The sequence below is a fragment of the Aplidium turbinatum genome, chromosome 8 (genome assembly GCF_918807975.1).
Source record: "Aplidium turbinatum chromosome 8, kaAplTurb1.1, whole genome shotgun sequence".
In the NCBI taxonomy this organism is placed as follows: domain Eukaryota; kingdom Metazoa; phylum Chordata; class Ascidiacea; order Aplousobranchia; family Polyclinidae; genus Aplidium; species Aplidium turbinatum.
The window spans coordinates 14,416,534-14,436,829 of record NC_137479.1 but is presented as its reverse complement, the minus strand read 5'-3'; the positions used below and the strand labels follow the sequence as shown (position 1 = coordinate 14,436,829).

The 20,296-nt window shown below is 35.8% G+C and overlaps 1 protein-coding gene across 1 annotated transcript; it reads left to right on the top strand.

Moving 5' to 3' along the window:
* The first annotated feature begins 5,325 nt into the window (after positions 1-5,325).
* Positions 5,326-18,852, top strand: LOC145776370 (tetraspanin-8-like). The gene is made up of 8 exons (XM_082587768.1): positions 5,326-5,424; positions 6,226-6,325; positions 7,200-7,297; positions 7,651-7,725; positions 8,204-8,290; positions 8,645-8,800; positions 17,850-17,933; positions 18,399-18,852. The coding sequence occupies exons 1-8, from the start codon at positions 5,368-5,370 to the stop codon at positions 18,468-18,470; spliced, it is 729 nt and encodes a 242-aa protein (XP_082443894.1). The 5' UTR covers positions 5,326-5,367; the 3' UTR covers positions 18,471-18,852.
* Positions 18,853-20,296: the final 1,444 nt, after the last annotated feature.

The window sequence follows — 20,296 nt, the reverse complement described above, 5'->3', positions numbered from 1 at the left end:
GGTATGACGACGGCGTACGGCCTTTCCGAAAAACACGTCATATGAGCTTATCCCAGACAACAAATCAGTTATTTTTCACATTGATTTAATGTCTGCAGACGTTAAATGTGAAAAGGAGTTTTCTTGTGACTGGATATCTTTTATTTACACCAGTTGAGTGGTTGCGGCTCTGGTGCTGGTAGATCTGAGATCGCGTCCATGTCGGGTCGAACCGTAGACTTTAAAAACGGTACCGATTGTATTCTTTCTTGCACAATGCAGTGAAAATAAGTCGTGCAACAATACGATGACATCGTAAACCTGATATAACATTATGCATGAGCCCTGTCGCTAAAAGACCTTAGCTGTTGTGAAGCGACAATAAATAAAACCATCACATTATTATTAATACAAAGGAATTTATTTTCACACGAGTCAGTTCAATCATAAATAGATTCTATTTGAATAAGCTTAACTGAAGATGATCTAGCCCAGCGCCCCTTTTCAGAGATTTCCATAGTCTGGCGCCCACCATAATATAAGGGCTGTAGCCTACTAATGACATTTTCTTCCAAGACTATAAGGCTAGCCTACAGCCAGTAGTAATTAGTTATTAGTTAGTAAGAAAAAACTAGTTTAAGCCGATGTTAGTTTTAATACTAAAAAATCAGCACAGATGTGCCTTAAGGCTCTTAACTTAAAAGTCTTAAGGCACATCTCTGCTGATTTTTTAGCAGTTAGTAAGAGTTACACTAATAACCATTATTGACTGACTATTATTATGACCAGTCCTTATGGTTTGCTTGCACTGCCTGCCCGCTGTCCCTGCCAAAAGCTGACCACAAAATGCCATTTACTTACTACAAGGAAAGGGAAACAATGCCCATTATCAACAACAAAGGCCATGCACAACACCATCCGACGTCCACGCTTGTCGGATGGTGTTGTGCATTGTGCTGTATAGGCCAACATAGAATGCTCTGAGAGAGAATCACTACTTCCCTTGTTAAACACAATCTCTATACTGTATATAGCTCCTCATCCTCGGTGGATTCTCGTACCCCCAGCAGAACTACTAAAGCAAATTTGCAGTGAGGAAAATATCGTTACACCTTCTGAATGTAGCGCCCCCTATAACGCCCCCTGAATATTTCCGCCCCTCTAAAAGTTAACAGCGCCCACTAGGGGGCGGTAGCGCCCAGGTTAAGAACCACTGACTAGCTGATCGAAATCGATTTTTAGTTATGATTGAACTGACTCGTGTGAAAATAAGTTCCTTTGTATTACCGTACAAAACATGTAACCGAGTCGTTTATATCAAACATTGTTGTGGGTTTGACACCTGTCAGAAAGATGTTTCATTTTCTTGAACATTATTATTATTATCCTTTTTTATTTGCTGTCCAGCAAACAATTTTGAAGCTCAAGCAAAATTTGTTGCTTGTTATCTTAATAAACATTAGGCAAAAACAAACTTTTAACGTCAAAAAGCACATAGGCTATCACTATACAGTACTTGGGGAGGCAAGGGTGTCTTGTGACTGTGACCACCATCTCACCCCCTTCTCCGAAATCCTCAGTTGGGCCCCTATTTTTAGTGACAGCGCTTAAAATGTTTTGCGAAGGCGTTTCTCATCCACGGGTTTGTTCAACAATGAGGCAAGGTAGCATTTGGTTAAGGCCGCAAAGTCTTTCAGTATAGAGAAAATGAAACTTTCAATTCTATTATTTAAAAAAAATTAAACTGTCACATTCTCTAAAAAAAAAAGTAGGCCTCGATACGCACATAAGGCAGAAATTGCATTTAAGCCTACCAACCATAACCTGCTTTGTTTTAGACGTATACTTTAATATGTTTGAGCTCATTTATTGCACTTACGTTGTGCTTTACACACAGTTGTCAATTCGGATCGACAATATCCGAAATTGACTCTACAATTTTTGCATGCTGTTACTTAGCCTTGATGGCTGAAATGGCACAAAGATATCAACAGTTGTCGTTTGCTAACGTAACGTAACGTTACATCTTACTGGTTAGTTATTTGAACAAAATGAGCTTCTAATTTCATTTCAATTACTTTTGCATCGCAGCTGCGTGTATACTAACTTACTATTATAATAGCCTATACCGTATGCTTTTCCATTTTTGTATGTTTTTTTGAGTGACTTGAATATGGACATTCTTGTCTGATACAAATAAATAATAATAATAATTTAAAAAAAAGTAACTTAGAAGATCTATTTCTGCTATAAATCCAGCAAAACCTTTCTCACTCAACAGCTTAGCCATACTTTGCATTGAGCGTCCATCACGACAAAACGTTAAACACGCTCAATTATTGAATTTCTTATTTCCATTTTCATGTTTTCAATGATTAATGCATGGTATATGCAGACGTGTTTTGTTGTTTCGACAAAACGTTGTCCTACGAAAATGAAATTTTATCGAAATGTAAACTCAAAGGCCGAAAATAAGCAAGTGCCGCTTTGCGTACATATACTTATTATTGAAAAGCCAGAGTAATTATTGTTTATTGTATAAAATCAAATTTAAAAAATCAACAATGGCGAGCAATACTGACACCCAAAGAGAACGTGCCCAACGGGTTTCCTGGGTTGGATGCAAAGAACGACGGGGGAGCTTTAAGCGCCATCCTATCACGAAAAGCTTGGACAAACCTTTGAAGTAACCCACAGGGAAGCTTTCTTGTAGCCTATATAGTCCAGAAACTTTCTTTCAGACTAATCTACTTATTTTTATTTAAAACTCTCCAATTGGTCTGAAAAACAACTCTAACCGTAGATGTCCTTGTAATAGTTATAATAGCGACGTTCTCGCTTTAGCCTACTTAGTTTTGGCCTTTGCTTTAGGAAATTGAATCAAAAACATCAATTTTCGATCTTCCAACGACAAATTCAAACTCGAGACCTAACCTTTGTGTTAAAAGTTGTAGTAGGCTTAATCAAGTCAAGAAAATAGTTAACTTCTATAACATTTGCCACATTTTTATCAAAGCTAAAAAGTAAGCAAGTTTTTAAACGGACTTTTTTCAAATTTACTGCCATTTACAAGATTGTATATCAAGTTGGGGAAAGGCCAAAGGTTATAAGAAAACAAAAAAGGTTATAAGAATAATTATAAAACAAAATGACTATGTTCACACTATTTTTGATTTTTCAAAACGAACATCTTGAAACTAAAAGATGTAGCCTACAAGAAAAACATATGTGCATTGTACAAAGTTCATATGAATCAGTATCCGTCTGCGTATTGTGATTTATTTACAAATGCTGCATCCATTCATCAGCATAACACAAGATATCAAACAAGCAACAACACTTTTATAAATAGATCAAACACAGAATTTGACAAAAAGTTCATGCAGGTATTGGGACCAATGGTCTGGTCAGAGGTTCCAAGCAGGCAGAAAAACTTATCATTTCATTGTTTCAAAAAGAGATCAAAACGTTAATTTTACAAAGCTACAGAGAATCGTAAGTGAAATGTTATGGAAATTAACTTGTCAGAATCATATGCAATATAACATGTTCAAAAAAAAAAAAACAACCTCTCATACGAAAGAAGAAGAAAGAAGACATGTTCAGTCGGAAACTTGAGTAATCTCTGCTTGCTTCATGGAATTTTGTGTTTACGTTAATACACTTTTTTGGTGCGTATGTTGAAGCACGAGAACGTTTTAGCGTTTTATTTTTCTCTTGTATTTTAAATGGCAAATCGTCATTTCCGTAGTGTGGCAATTGACTAGCAGACCGTATGGTCGTCTCGTTGTCTCCCTGTCGGTATGGGAACTTGTGTAACTTTTGCATTGTGTTATTTACTTGCATATTTCAAACATGTACTGATGTACTATGTTCCTGTTACTGACAAATAAACCATTGATTGATTGAAATTCTTGATTTAGGCTGTACGTCATCACTTGGCTACTTCGTCATTTCACTTTGTCTATTGATTTGTATCAATGCCGCTTAAAGTGATGTTTGAAAAAATGTTTGATTAAAATAAGGACTTCTGCCACATAATAAGAAATGTAAATAGTATTCTTCTTTGAAAAAAGCTGTGTGGTTAATCGTTCACCAATGAGCCAACTACTTTATTTAACAATTTGTTCGGTTTGCTTAACAGTGATAAACACGCTATTCGACAAATATATGTAAGAGTTGCTTGGTTACCCATCCAGTATCACAACAACATCAAGCTGTCGATTAATTCACAGGTGGTTGCCTGATCAAGATGAGGAAAAGCATATTTTCACGATTCGCAAATTCAATTTTTTTTACTGTTAGGCTGAAGAAAAAATTGAAAACAATTATTTTTTACGTGATAAAATTTGTCGGATTTTGATAGCATTAGTTTGCTTTTTTATCAGTTCTCAATTAATAAATAACTATAGTCTATAATTGACTATGTAGTAGGCTACTATAGCACTTGCCAACGGTCTGACAGAATGTTTTAAGAATTGCATTTTCTCATCTTTTGCTGACTCTCTCAAGCGACACGAGTTGTTTCAACATTTGCAGAAACTGAAAGATTAGAAACACTATTTTAGAAAGTTTCAGTTAGAATTACAGTTAGATCGATTAATTGTAATTGAATGGAATTATTTCCACATTTTTATTTGATTATGGTTGAGACTTTGTGTTGCTGAGATTGTAATTTCAAAAGAGTTGGTCCAAATCACAATTACATTTTGGAATAACTACAAGATTAGCTCTAGCAGAAAGTCTTTTTTTCTATAGCCTAGCTAGCTAATAATTTTTGTACTGCAAAAACGGAACTTACTGGGTGAAAACAATTTCTGTAATCTTTTCTTCATCAAATGCAACGCTACCGTCTTTAATGAAATTAGACCGCAAAAAATCATTGATAAACACAAATATTGAAACATTTAATTTTCGTAATTGAAACGTGAAATTAGGCTAAGTATATTTGGAAGTAATTGTAATTTGAAAAAATTTAGAACAATGTAATAGTAATGTAATTAAAGCTTTTTTACGGTGTAATTGTAATATAGTTAAACTGAAAGTATGGAATGCGATGACATCCCAAATCTGATACAAAACTAAAAGTGATCGCTGTTGCTGAAAGATCTTAGTTGCTGTAGAGAGACAATAAATAAATGATATCATTATTATTAGATGTTTGAGCAAATGCCAGCATTTGGAATTACAGTGCACAACGATCGATGCAAATTAGGCCCAACAATGATTAAACTGATAAATTACTTTTATTCACTAAGCTTTTGTTTTTGCAGAAACAATTCCAACTAGGCTACTTCTTTTCAGTAAAAACTTGGAGAAAATTAAAATTGAACCACTTTTGATTTGCACCGTGTTTAGTAAAACAACAAATCAGCTTTCGGTAAAGCGATGGCGTGCTTTAAGTTTACCAAATACCTGTTATTTGCATTCAACTTTATATTTTTGGTAAGCTTAAGGTTTCTTATCATTTATTGGTAAACCAAAAAGCCTAACCTAGATAGCAATAAATTACTACCGTACTGTCTACTACTATCTTTTTCCAGACCACTGCTAATGCTATGTTATATCTACAGTTTAGTTCGAACGGAATTAAAAACAAAATATGCTGAAAAAATGAACCCACTTTCGGTACTAATAAAATCATTTCTTGCCAACGTAGTTTACTTTACTAGCCTACACTTGCAGATTTTTATATAGTTTTTGGAAAGAATTTAGATAACTTGTAAACATTTCAAAAATATATTAATGTAATTAAGCTTTTCCATATTGTGCTGTATGGTAGGTATGATCATTACGTACTTTTCATGAAAATAAACGAAGTTACAGTACACCCCTGATAGCAATAGTTCCCGTAAGCTTACTTTTTCGAAGTACTAGGTCTAGGGTAGTTAAGGGAGCAATTACAGAGGTTCTTGCAAATTTGCTTCCAAGTGCGATCAGTGTGATCTTGGCGTAAACGGCACACCAAACCGGGTAAATATCTTAGCCCAAAGCTTCTAACTTATTTTCAGTGTATTTTATTGGTTCAATTCAATTCAATTTGCTTGTCAAAATGCAAAAAAAACGATATTGTAAAAATGAAATGCAGAAACAGAACTAACAAAATGAAATGGTAGCAAAACCATGATGGTTTAAGACGTGCATACAAAGATCTAATTCTAATGCATATGTATCAAACAAAGTAAGTAAACTGAAATGAGTAAGCCTAAAACTTTATAAAGTGATTGTAGATTGTATCATTTTCAGCTAGCTGGAGCTGCTTTGCTAGGAGTCGGGATATGGATACTTGTTGATCCAAATGTCAATGAATCAATTCAAATTGCTGGCCTTGAATTTTATATGGCAGGTATAATGGTTTCGATGTCGCACGAATCAAACGTTGTCAATGTAAAAGCTGATGGGGTAGCTACTTCAATGAAATCGTTTATGGCCTGTCTATGAGACTGGTTTCACAAATTACTTTTATTTCTGGTTTTTAGTGTTTGTTTCCAGTAAAATGTTGGAAAATACTGCTCTATATATATGAATAAGATATTGAATAAGTCACCTTCACAGTGGCAAAAGCTTTATCAATACATTATTTTTCATATGAGCTTTCTTATAAACAGGGAGGCTTAGGCCTACGTAGCCTATAATTTGTTGAATCAACGTTTTTACCAATCAAAACCCAAGAAGCTAAAAAAAATTTTTGACGACTCTGCTTTCAAAAATGGCAAAGTTAAGCAAAGTTGGGTTAGTTTGGGCGTGTTGGCTTTTTGTATTCTCCGGAATTTAAACGATCTACAGGAGCTTCGGACTAAAAAAAAACACAAACTTAAAAGTGAAGTTTTGAATTGTCAACCAATATGGCCTGGATAAATACTATTTCTAAAATAAGATGACGACTTTTCATCATAAGATATCCAAGAAATATCGTATGAAATTCGTTTTGTCTCAGTTTCAGAGTATCTCTGATTAATGATTGACCAATGCAGAATAGAAGACGATTAAAGACACATTGAAAGCTTTAAATAATCTCAATACTAGGTTAACTTGTAGATCTGCTTGTATGTCACTACTATAGTTGATGCACGTCCATCAAATTGGAAATAAAAGCTTGTGGTTTTAAATTGGTATACTATAGTTGAATGTTCAGACGTAAGTTTATATTTAACTTTACAAAATTAATACTCAAAATATTTTTTTTGTTTCTTACATTTGTATATTTTACCATCCAATAGGTGGAATTCTTTTAACAGTTTCTGGAGGTTTAATGCTTATTTTCGGATTTTTTGGCTGTTGTGGTGCTTTGAAAGAAAGCTCTTGCCTTTTGGGAACGGTAAATTTTATCTTCTATTCATGGAACATTCATATTCATAAATGTTATTATTATTAATATTCATAAAAGTTACCGAACTTTTACCTTCAATTTTTGTTAATGAACTACCTAAATTTCTTGACTTGCGAAGTAAAGAATTGCTTAATTTTGATATTGAACGTACGGTAGGCTATAGCCTACTTGTCTTTTACGAGTTGCAAACTATGTTGTCCTTTAATCACAAAAAACACATTTGTTTACTAAATAGGCCTATTGTTACCAAAGCTGATGCTTTTTTTGCAATTATCATATTTTTTATGTTAACCTCATGCGATGCATTTTCAAGTAGAATAATCACTTTCTTTTTGTGTTAGTATTTCACCTTAATTTTGATCGTTTTTGCGTTGGAAGTTGGTGCTGGGATCTGGGCCTTGGTTACTTCAACATCGGTGAGTAAAAGCTATTCTAACATAATCGTGTTTTGTACATGCTCTAAGAGAGAGGGAGAGAGAGAGATTTTATTTCCCTTGCACAAGACAGAAATACATACTGCACATATCTATTGCAAAAAGCACTGAATTAGTCTAAACCTGTTTCTCTGCTATTAAAATGAGTATTTTGGTTTACTTGGGTTGAAAAGTAGTGCAATATATATTCATAGGTCGAAAACAACCTATGCCGTTCCTACTGTATCCATTGTGAAACTGTAAAACAGATTAGCCTAATGGCATCATTGTTTGGATGACCAAAAATACAGTTTCTATGGAGCGATATTGAACAGAAGAACGTTTCGAGGAAGCTAAAGATGAGGCAATGAAGTAAATGTTTGTGTTGGCGGCAGTTGAAAGCGATCAAGTGGATGATGATAAATAACAATCCACAACCATTTTTAAGTGGGCAGCTTTGGTAACTCGTTTGAATTTTCAGATAGAAGATGTCGTAACAACAGCGATGGAAGCCATCGATTTAAATGATCCTACTGAACAGGCTTCTTTAATCTCGTTACAAAAAAATGTAAGTTGAAATTCATAAGTAAAAGTGGTTGCATGAGCCAGGTCACCAACTTATTGACAAAAAACGGCATTTGGATAGTAATTAAAAAATATCACCTAGATCACTGACAAAGGCAGATGAAACGTTAAAAAAGTTCATAAATTAGACCTAGCCTATCACGTCTAAAACATTGAGTAGCCTCTCATTATAACCTACTTGCAGATAGCATGATATCAACTTTCTTTCTTCAGCTATTTGCCTGTGTGTGTTATTGTAAGTTTTTTACTCGGTTTATCAAATATCAATTAACAGGCTACAAATCTATCGTAGTCTACTAAATATTTTTATGTTAGTGAAATGTCTCTGTAATTTCAGTTGAAATGTTGTGGAACGGTAAATGGATGTGAAGATTGGAACAATAGTCCCGACGGTCTGACAGCATGTAGCTGCGAGAATGATTTTAGCCCTGGCCAATGCATACCACCGCCTCAAGCTTGTTCATCTGCATCAGGGGGTTTCATTTACAATCAGGTGGCATGCAACTTTTTGTTGCTCAAAATTACATCATTTTTATTGTGCTTTCAGGCAACATTTCGCAAAAAGAATGTTTTTACAGTGTAAATTATAGCCTACCGATGGTCACAACAAGGCAAGTTAAGTTCAGACACCAGACGTGTCTCATTTAAGTGTCAAATCAAAGATTGAAATACTAAGCCAGCCGGTGAGAATGCAACAAAGAATGCTTACTAAGTTTCCCTCCTGGTGTGATAACTAACCACTTCTCGCCAACTCCATTCTAAATTGCTGAATACGTCATTTCTCTGAGGTTGGACCTAGGATGGCTAATCATATTGATGACATGGTTTATTTAATTATGTACATTGATAGATTAATAAGTAATAATACAACACTTACAAGACCTAACGTCTTCAGGCAGGAGCGTAGTCAGGGGGGAGAGTGCAAAAGGGGCAATTGCCCCTTCCCCGAATTATTTTAAATAAACATTTCAAACTCTGTTACAGTATCATTTGAGAAAGTTTTACTATTGATTTAAGATGAAAGTAGGCTACTCTCATAATGCGCAATTTTAAGTTGTTTTTTTTTCAATTATTGTCTTGCTGTAGTTACAAAACGTTGCTGTCGTTATCCCAAATCTTGTCTTATTTACAAATTTGGTTGAGAAATAACTTTGTTAAGCCATAAGCAGATAAAATCAAGCAACTACACGGCATTTAACATAACTATAGTACTATACAAACATTAAATAAATAGCGAACGTTTTTGGCTATACAACATGTTAGTCATTGTTAAGCATCTGTAGTCTACAACCGATATGCCTAATTGCATAGCCTTGGGAGAGGAAAACATTTTGGAGCGGCGAATTCACTTTCCTCAAAATTTTCAAATTTTGTCTTTGCCTATAATATATTTTCAAAAGCACAAAATTACTCACAATCTCTGAGGTAGTGCAGTCTAATAACTCTACAGTCATCAACTTGGCCTTGTACGAAAACACAGAGATGTATGTATACGCCGCAAATTCTACGACGCATACTTGCGGCGTAGACGTTTTGTTTACGCTAACGCTTGCGGCCACATTTTTTTGGATAGTTTGTGCTTGAGGCTACGCCTTAAAGTTTTCGCGGTTTTTTAGCGCATAGCGTCAACGCATACTTTTTAATGTATTTTTTTCGCTACAACACGCCAATACCTTCCAGCGCTGCAGTTGAAAGAATGTTTTCAGTGGGTAAAGACATATTGGAACCAAAACACAGCAAAATGTCAGATGAACACTTTCAGATGCTTGTGTTTCTTCGTGGAAATTCAAAATAAAACTTGTTTGTTTCGAGTGGTTTATACCGTGTGAATGTTTGGCACCCAGGCCCGTAGCCAGCCGGGGGCCAGGGGGGGCCTCGCCCCCCCCTGAAAAAAATTTCGCCCCCCCTGGCAAAATCCCAACATTCTTGAGCAACAGCTGCAACTATAATGATTTTTGCCCATTTTCCCGCTGCACAGCTCCAACTGGCCCAATTAACTACAATTGTTTTGTTTAGTTAACAGCTATGATGATTAAACAATTTCGCCCCCCCCCCCCCCTAACTCCTCCTTTGGCAACCTCAACAGGTTCAATTCAACCAAGGCCAACACGTGTTAGGTTGGTAAAAAAATTGTCAGAAACTGTGTAAAATAAAAATGTTTTGGGAAAGAATGATAACCTAACAAAGAGGGAATGGATTTCCAGCAGGCCTACAAACCGGTACAAATTAGGCTATACTTAATTCTTACCATTCTTAAATACTTACCATACTTAATTCATACTTAATTCATACCCAGTACTTACCATACTAAATTCTAAGGGTCAGTGATAACCAATCTGTGCAGTGATAAACCAAATTTGTGCAGTTAAGCAGTGTTTATTTTTTTTCTTCAATCCAATCAGTGTAAATAAATTTTGTTTCTAGTTTTCTGATCTGTGAAGTGTTCAACCTTGCAGCAGATATTGCTACATTTGAATCTAGCACTGCCGTTTGTGAGTGTGGATTCTCAGTGTTAACAAGGGCTGACGCTCCCACTAGACGGAGCATGTTACAACCAAGACAGGCAAACTTAGTGCTTATGGCCTTTGAACATTCTGTATCGAAATCTATCGATTTAAACTTGTTTGTGAGACGGCTTGCATCCAAACATCCGCGACTGCAATTGCAATAGACTAGCTCACGGTTGTATAGGCGGAATGTAATCATATATATCAAAATCCTCGGCACTAGCTTCTTCGAACCAGTTAAAGTTTTTGCTCGTAACAAGTAGGCCTACCGCTATTTATACAACAAGTCAACAATTGCTTTGTTATGTTGGTCATTGTAATATGGTTGCCGTGATAAGAGACCAGTGTTGGTCTTAACCAGTGGCGTAGCCAAAGGGGGGGGGTTACAACCCCCCCCTTTGGCACGCGTGTGACGTCACGATATTGAGAATGATGCTTTCAGTCTCTTTATGCTTGAGCATGATGCTTTCAGTCTAAAAAAATTTGCCTAATTTTAAACAAAACTGCATTAAAAGAGCGAGTTGTGCCAATACCTAACATTCAAACATCTCAGCCAGGAATTAGCAACAAGAAAACATAGAGACTTAGCTTTATTTCCGAAAAATGCTGAAGAAAACATGATCTTATCCTTTTGCTATGCCACCTGACAGCGCCATTTTACAGGAATATTCATACCCACATTTTTGTTGAAAATGCTCTCAGAACGCACCAAATTCAAAGTAATTTTTCAAAATTTTCTGGGGGAGGCCCCCCAGACCCCCGTCGCTGGGAGTCGTCTTAGGCGAACACGCCGTCGGGCTTCGCCCGCCGGTCATCAAAACCTCTCCTTTCAAAATTCCTGGCTACGCTACTGGTCTTAACACTAAACTGACATATTGCAATTTTGTGGATACCGGTGTTTAAGAGGTTAAAATGCCAAAATCATTCAAATTTTTTCGGCCCCCCCGAACGAAAAGTTGGCCCCCCTTGCTCTGCGGTCTGGCTACGGCCCTGTTGGCACCTAGCAAGCAAAATTAGTTTACGCTAGTGTATGCGCTGACGCTGACGCCGCCAACTTTTTTTACAAGTTGCGTTGACGCATACGGCGTATGGTTTTTCGAACGTTTGCGTTAACGCTGACGGCGTCAATATTTTTTGTATGCGCGTACATCACTGCGAAAACACAGGCAACAAAACATAGCCTACCTACAACAGCCAAACAATTAGGCTGAATTAACTTTAATCTAGGCCTACATTCATAGTCCCAATTCTGTTCTGTGTCCCAATTATTACATAATCAAATTGAAACATTGTGTGGCACCAGGGGTGGCAATGGTGCCTTTTTAAGGTCATGTAAGCTACTGCACATTTTGCAATACGATATAACAATTTCAGCTATTAGCTTTTAGCCTAATTATAATCTTTCATTTCTGTCTCAAAATAATATTTACGACACAAAATCCTGTATCACAGTAGGTAATTAGCCTACATCTAGGCCTACCATATTTTCATCACCCAAAAAGAGGACATGTTTAGTAAGCAAGTAAAATGCCAGTGGATTTTTACGTTTAAACGATTTTACATCTTCTTAGATGATTATAGGTCCATGTAGCAAAATTGAAAAATAAAAAGCGTAACATGTTTATTTGTCAGATTCAGTCAATGAACATCTTGCTGTTCATTTGATTTTCTCTACAGAAAACATGCGTTTTACATTTGCATTTTGAGCCATAGCTTATTGCAGATGAAGAATAGCTCGATTTTTAACAATTCATTAAAAAAAATCTATAGTTCTGCAATATTTGAACTATTCTGTCCATTTTCTAATGTGCCATCTTTCAACAAAGCTAGCCATCACGTTTCAGACGCCTTTGCACTAGCTTTTGGTAGCCTATAGATCGAACAGTTTAACATCATCAATTCCGACATTTTTCTCTGACAGATAGGCCTACTTCCACACACCACTGAAAAGCGTTGTTCTATTCTTTGGTGTAAGGCAGCATAAGCAATAAGCATCTAATCAAAGGATGTGAACTCGGAAAATGAAATTACTGGTCTATTCATCCAAATAGGCAACACAAGAGTCGAACAATAGAAATACATCTGACATGGTCATCGAGTAACACTGCCTTCGTTTGCCACAGAAACAAATGTATCCACCATATGCCATATCCACAGTAAGCAATATAGGCTATTGTCAACCTCAAAGTCAATAAACACTTTTCTTAAACAAGGATAGCCTACTTCTATCACAGCTCACAGAAAACATACTTTTCCTTTTTGGTATCGTTGCTTAGCCTTATTTAGCTTTCGCCAAGGTCACATAAAAATAAAACCTTGTTGAAAATGATAGCAATGCAAAAAAGAGGACATGGAGCATTTTCAAGTGTCCTCGGAGGACAATTCATTTTTTATGAAAAAAGAGGACAAATCCTCCTAAAAGAGGACATATGGTAGCTCTACCTACATCATCATAATATAGCATTGATGCCCTCCCGTGCCATTGTTCTTTGTATACCGGACACTTGTACCAATGGTAGATGATGAGCTGATGGATGAGCATTATTGCTATACCTTATCTTAAAAATTAAAAAATTGGCCTTTCAGCAACAAAAGTGCCCTTTTTTCATAATTCTGCCCCCCCCCCCCAGTCAAAAACCCTTCCGGCGCCCCTGTGTGGCACAAAATATATAATATATAGGGCAGGCTATTAAGCCAAATTGGATTCAACAGCAATTTGAACCGAGACTTCAGCAATAACTGGATAACAATTGCTGAAAATCCATGTCGTCATATTATTTCAAAATCTCAAGCACAACTTCAATAAAAGGCCGGACGAAAAGTAGCTCAATCTTTTCATTATGACAATAGTCCAAAAACTCAATATTTGTAAATTTGCATTAAAAAAACTAAAATGACAATTTATTTAGGCTACTTATCAAACCCGTAACATTATTTATTCCATGCTACTTTAAACCCTACAGCTTGAAAAGAATTTGACAGTAGCCTATATCATGCTATGTGCATCAAACTTGTACCTTTGAAGTGAACAAAACTGCTTTAAAATCACAAATATTGATATCATACTAGAATGAAATCATAGTCAATGTTCTTTCAGAACATCACTACAAAGATATTCTTTCGTCATAATGAAGCAACAGCGCTACTCAAATCGCAAGCACTGAAAAAATGACTCCCGGGAAACAACTTTAAACTCAATCCTTGCCAAAAAAATACAGACCACGCGTCCACGCTACTAAGAGCACTGTCAATATTGCCTGATGTATCAACTGTATGAATTGAATGACAAAACAACATAATGCGTGTTTTTATATTTGCTTTGATTGTTGTTGCTCTAATACTCTGACACTCATAGATAGTAAATAGTTGAGCATATCAACCCTAGGACAGGCAAAGACAAACAGCAATTTATACAAAAACTTCTTTATAAAAAACAGTTAAACCGTAGCCCACAAAAACATAAAACCAAATGCTGGAAAATTCAGAAATTGTTTTCATTTAATATATATATAACCTCTTTCACTTTGTGCAAGCGTGTAGTTAGTTGCCCGGATCAATTGCTCACAAAAGTGGTGTATGCGACCTCACAACTGTTGATTTTTAAAGTTTATAACAAATGCATAGGCCAACTTGCTTGGTCATATCTAAAAGTGATATGCTATCTTTGTAGTATTTAAGTTAAGTTTTGTGAACATAGCATAACTCATGGTAAGACTAACTTATCCAATAACTGGACATTTTTGCCCAAATAATTTTATGAACAACTACATTAATAGAATATAAAAAAAGCGAAAAACATCATACGGTTACCAGAACCCGGCAGGGTTTCAAAATTCTATCGATAAAGAAATGTAGGCTAGTGAGTAGTGTGTATAGTATATCCTAATTCCTAATGAAAATCTGTAATAAGCTTACCTCAGCTCACAAATTATATTATTTTACATTTACTTTATACAGATACTGAATCAAAACTTAACATTTTAGCCTAATTTCAATACCAAATAAAAATGTTTTCAAAATTGTCGATGCTACATTTTAAATTCAAAGAAAAATGTTAATGTATTTCATACAAAATGCAGCACTATTTAAAGCTACTAAACTAGTAGAATGTGAAAACTTATGGTAAGAAGTGATTTGTCCAAATAACTAGACATTTTTGCCCAAATGATTTTTACAAACAACTACATTAGTAGGATATTGAGAAAAAAACGGAAAAGCTCATAAAGTTACCGGAGCCCAGCAGGCTTTTAAATCTTACCCGTGAAGAAATGCAGCCTACAGGACATGCTAGTAAATATCAGTAATAAGCTTACCTCTGTTCGCCAACTGTGCTCTTTTACAGTTGCTTTTTGTAGTTGTGGGATCGAAACTTAGCATTCTGCCCAGATTGCAATACTACAGGCAATAGTTTCCAAAATCGAAAATACATTTTACATTCATTGAAAAATATTAATGTATTTCATAAATTATAACAACTATGTAAAGTTTTTAAACTGGTGAGACGTTGAAACATCATAGTAAATTGATTTGCCCAAATAACTGGACATTTTTGCCCAAATTCGCAACGTTTTTTTTCAGCATTTTTTTTTCCTACTACGGCTATGCATAATTGCATATAGCCTAAGGCCTAAGGAAAGGAAATAAAAAATGCACAAAAATAAACTGAATATTCTACGGCAAAGGGACACATCACATGATGGTACGATTACACAAAGAAAAACATTTCATGACGAGACATTATTATTATTATTATTATTATTATTTATTTGCGTCAAACAAAGTTGTCCATATCCAAAACAAAAACAACGAAATAATACACAAACTGAAAATGCACAAAGATCACAGAGAGCCACCTTGGATGCCGTCGGTTTAAAAGCTCACTAAATGGGCTATCTACTGTTACAAATTTATATACAATGAGCGTTGGAAGAATTGAAAGTATTCAGAGCGATAAAAACAATCAGATGACATCAGGTCTGATATAAAGCGATTGGAGGAGTGAATGCAACGGTTGATAAACGAAAACATGTTTTTTCTCAATAAAGCATCAAACGTTGTTATATTATACATTACTTGATATTCACGGGCACTGACATAACGAGGCAAGTTGTGCAATATTCTAAAAGAATCATTGTAAGCAACACGTAATCGTTTTATACTAGAAGATCTAAACTTGTTCCACAACTGGGATGCGTAAAAGGACATACAATAAGAGCGAAATACAATGTTTTTTACAGAGGGTGAGCATTTAGCGAAATGAGATTTTGCATTGTTTGCAGCACAGTACTGAGAGCGTACCTGCCTTGAAATATCATTTTCATCTGAGAGAGAACTCTCAATAAATACACCCAGGTATTTTACAGAGTCTGTGAACACAATTTCAGATTTACCTAGATGTAGCAGAGGAGCACGTGAAAGATAAAAGTTTTTTGGGGAAAATAACATACCAAATGACTTTTTAGAATTGAAAGTAATTTCATGTTCAACAGCATACTTATGGCAAACATCTAACAAATTTTGTAAGCCACACAAACTAGGCGAGATGCAGCAAATGTCATCAGCAAACATAATATGGTTTAGACAAGAGTTGCCAACATAGCAACCAACTTTTGTTTTATTGAGCTCATAAGAAAGCTGATCAATATATACTGCAAAAAGATAGGGGCTTAACACCCCACCTTGTCTGACTCCATTGGACACATTAAATGATTGGGACAGATGACCTCCCCACCTCACTTGCATGGTTTGTTTACTATACCAGTATTCCAATAAGCGAACAAAATACATAGGCACGTTGCGTGTGATAAGTGTTTTAAACAATAAATTATGATTGACTTTGTCGAAGGCTTTTGAAGCATCCAAAAAAACAGAATATACAGGAGTGTCATGACTGATATAAGAGGACACTGCTTGTTTTAATAAGAAAACACTCATGTCAGTACTATGGGCAGACTTAAACCCAAATTGATTGTCAATAGTATTCAAAAAAGGCAATAGATGATTCAAAATAAAACGTTCAAACAGTTTTGAGATTACTGTAGCTACAGCAATAGGTCTATAGTTGCTGAATCTTGAATGTCGCCATTCAAATTCTTTACAATTGGGACTAAGACAGTGTCCAAGCAAGAATTTGGTACAATACCATGACTAAGACACATATTAAAAAGTACACTAATATAAAAACGAATAGAATAATCAGGATATACAAGGTGTTCAGCTGAAATTTTATCAGCACCAGCAGCGCGATTTAATGGCAGTTTGACAAGCAAGGGACCAACTGTGTCCATGTTGCAACGAAATATTGAAAGATTATGATATTTATCCCTAGAAGAAATACACGAGTTAACAAATTCTTTTTCAGTGTTGATTTTGCTGGAATTTAGCAAGGAGCTGTAATGATGCTTCCACATCTCAGCAATTGCTTCAGGACCTTTTGCTCCACCAACATTTACAGGAAGAGAACTATTTTTGCAAGTAGATTTTTTTACCTTCTGCCAAAATGACTTTTGTGAGCTGTCCAAGTTGAGTGCTGAGGCAAGTGCATTAGCTCTATGTTGTTCAGAGGCATTTTTGCAACGGCGAAAGGCTTTTTTAAACTCCTTTCGTTTATTCTGCATCAACTCATACAGATAACCATTTCGTTGTTTCCCATGTTTCACCCACATGATGTAAGTTTCTCTGGCAATAGCATGAGCCTGCTTAACTTCATTATTCCAACCAGGGACAGAAAATCTATTGCATTTTTTCTTATCAACAAAGATTTGATCAGAAGCTGCTTTGAGAGCAGCAGTTATACTATTATAAAAAGAGTCTATTGAGGCAATATGAGAAGCATCTGAACAATGAGAATTATTGCATTCAATACTTTCAGTTGGTAAAAAAATTTTAGATAGATATTTTTTAGATTCCAGACCAAAGACATATTGTGTGATGCGTTTTCGTTGTCATGTTGATGACAAACATTAAACCAAATCAGTTGAATAGGCTAGTTGTTTTATTTTTAGTTTGTCATGTCTGCCCAATATTTGATTACAGACTTGCAACGATGCTGTAAACCAGTTCATCCAAAGCAACATAATTATCATTGCTGGAGTGGGGATAGGCATCGGCTTGGTCCAGGTAAAGCACGAATGCAGATGCCTGATACGAATAAATTCCCATTGGAATGCGAATGAGAATGCAATTACTACGCACCTTAAGTGATAAGTGATAACATATTAAAGCTAATTGATACTTTGTTCAACTTAAAGTCTTTAAAATTTTAACGATCAAGTTTTTTTTATTATTATCAAAGTTAATTTTGTCGTAACGCTTAGTTAAACCTCAGAATGCTAATTTTTCAACGGTAAAAAACGATTAATCGACATCGATTTCTGACCCAATTCTTTTTTAATACCGTACGGAAATTAAACACAGATTCTTTTAAGACTTTTACCATAAAAGTCCGCAAGTTGCTCGACTTCATACTGAAATGAGCTAAGCTTGTAGTATTACGTCACTGATGCTTAAAAGCTTGGCTAAAATGTAGCCTACGATTATGACAATTTAAAACGCACTAGCGTTTATTGGGGTCATATATTTCAGGTTTTTGGAATGATTGTAACAGTTGGACTATGTTGCACAATCAAAGAAAGGAATCGTGTTCATTCGAGATAATTTCAGAAAATTTTGGAGACTTTTTGATGTCACTGAATGACAACTTAGCAATGCGACTTCTAATTTACTTTCAATGAAATATTCTAACTGTAGGCCAATTTATAAATAAAGGCTTGTTAAAAATAACCATGCAGTTAATATAGGCCTACTGTAGGTAGGCCTATATCGTATATAGAGTCAAAGCGTACACAGGGAGGGGAGAGGGTGTCCACTGTCCAACCCTCTTACTGTGCTTGATGTCTGAATTTTGTCATTGTTTTATTGCTTATCATGGCTTTATTTAACACGTTATTTTCTATTTTCTTCATCACGGCAACTTATTAATGGTTTTGTGTAAATCGAGTTTACTGAACAAGCATTTTTGTTGTGATACTATAGCAATTATACCCAAGAAATAAAACTTAAAAGTAGAAAATTTAGTAGCTGCTCAGGCAACCACTTAGATCGGGTAGCGGTAGCCTACCGATCTGACCAGATCTTCAGTTGTAGTGGTGATATTGATATTTTTAAGTTTTTAGCTTACTTTATAGGTGCACTAGAATAAAAACATATGGCTTTTGTGTTTTTAGATCTTTATGATACAATGCGTTTTTAAACAATTTTTTTAATTTTGTCATAACTTAAAAAGCCTATAAAGGTGACTTTGATTTGAATGATTCTGATTGGTCAACATTTTAATGACGTCATTGGGTGAAGACGCGAGATCGAGGTCCACTGTTTTGCGTACAAACACACTGAGCAAGTAGCGTAGGCTACGTATGCAGCGAACAAGTTTGCACCTGGGAAGTTTTTGCGCCGTTGAAATGGTAATTTCTTGTGGGGCTCCCGGTTGTAGGACTACTAACCAGAGAATCGTCAAAGGGGTATACTTTCATCATTTACTTCTGAATAATGAAAAAAAGCTAAAGAAATAGATCTCGGCAATGGAACTCAAAAAACTTAGGCTACCGTACCTGTTTACAATCGCTGCCGTGTGTGCAGCCACCCAATTTTTATCAGCGATTACTAGTGTGATCCACAGGCAGAGCTAAAGGGCACCAAGCCCAAACACCTGCTCATCTCAAAAGGTGCCCCTTCTATCTGTGGTTTTTCAATATGTGTAAAAAGTAAGCAACTCTAAATACATATGCTAGACTACTTTTGGTTCATATAAAATTGGTTTACATTAGGGTTTCCAAAACTGTTGGCTATCCAAGCACATCTTGTCAAACTGCTGGCCTGGGTTATGCATCGGCGGGCTGTGTTCGTTTTGACTGCTACGGCGTTATTCTGCTGGCAACATTCGCTTTCATTGGCGGCATGATGGCTCATTTTCCACACCTACAGTACGCCTACAATGCAAATTTTTCATCCGATTGCTGTCGGAGCTCGAATCAGAGTGATGTAGCCTACATCGCTGTCACGTCAAGGTCTTTTTGGTTCAAGCAAAAATCTAATTTCAAACTTCTTGAGAGATTGGTGAAGTGCAGTGTCAATACGTGAAGCTGCAAACTCGGTTTTTCATTCAATGACGTCACAAAGAACATAGCGTCATCCGGTGGTTGATTTTTATTTTGTGATATTATGCACCAAACATAAAAATATACCAAAAATTTTTTTCGAAAAAGGTAATAGAATAAGCTACACTTATACTGAAGAATCACCAAAAAAATTAGATATGTTCCTTTAGGTCACCTTTAAGGTCACCTTTCGTTAGTAGTTTATAGTCTGGTAGGGCTGCTTGATAGAGAATTAGGCTGTTGTTGACCTAGGCTAACTATAGCCTGTAGCCTCTGCCTCAATAATTAATTACCCGGTCTGTTTTTTGCTGTTGACTAGCTTTTCCG

Coding starts and splice junctions, on each gene's coding strand:
- LOC145776370 (XM_082587768.1), top strand. CDS start 5,368: ATGGCGTGCTTTAAGTTTACCAAATACCTGTTATTTGCATTCAACTTT. Junction 7,726..8,203: donor CCTTGGTTACTTCAACATCG/GTGAGTAAAAGC, acceptor TTGAATTTTCAG/ATAGAAGATGTCGTAACAAC. Junction 17,934..18,398: donor TAGGCATCGGCTTGGTCCAG/GTAAAGCACGAA, acceptor CATATATTTCAG/GTTTTTGGAATGATTGTAAC.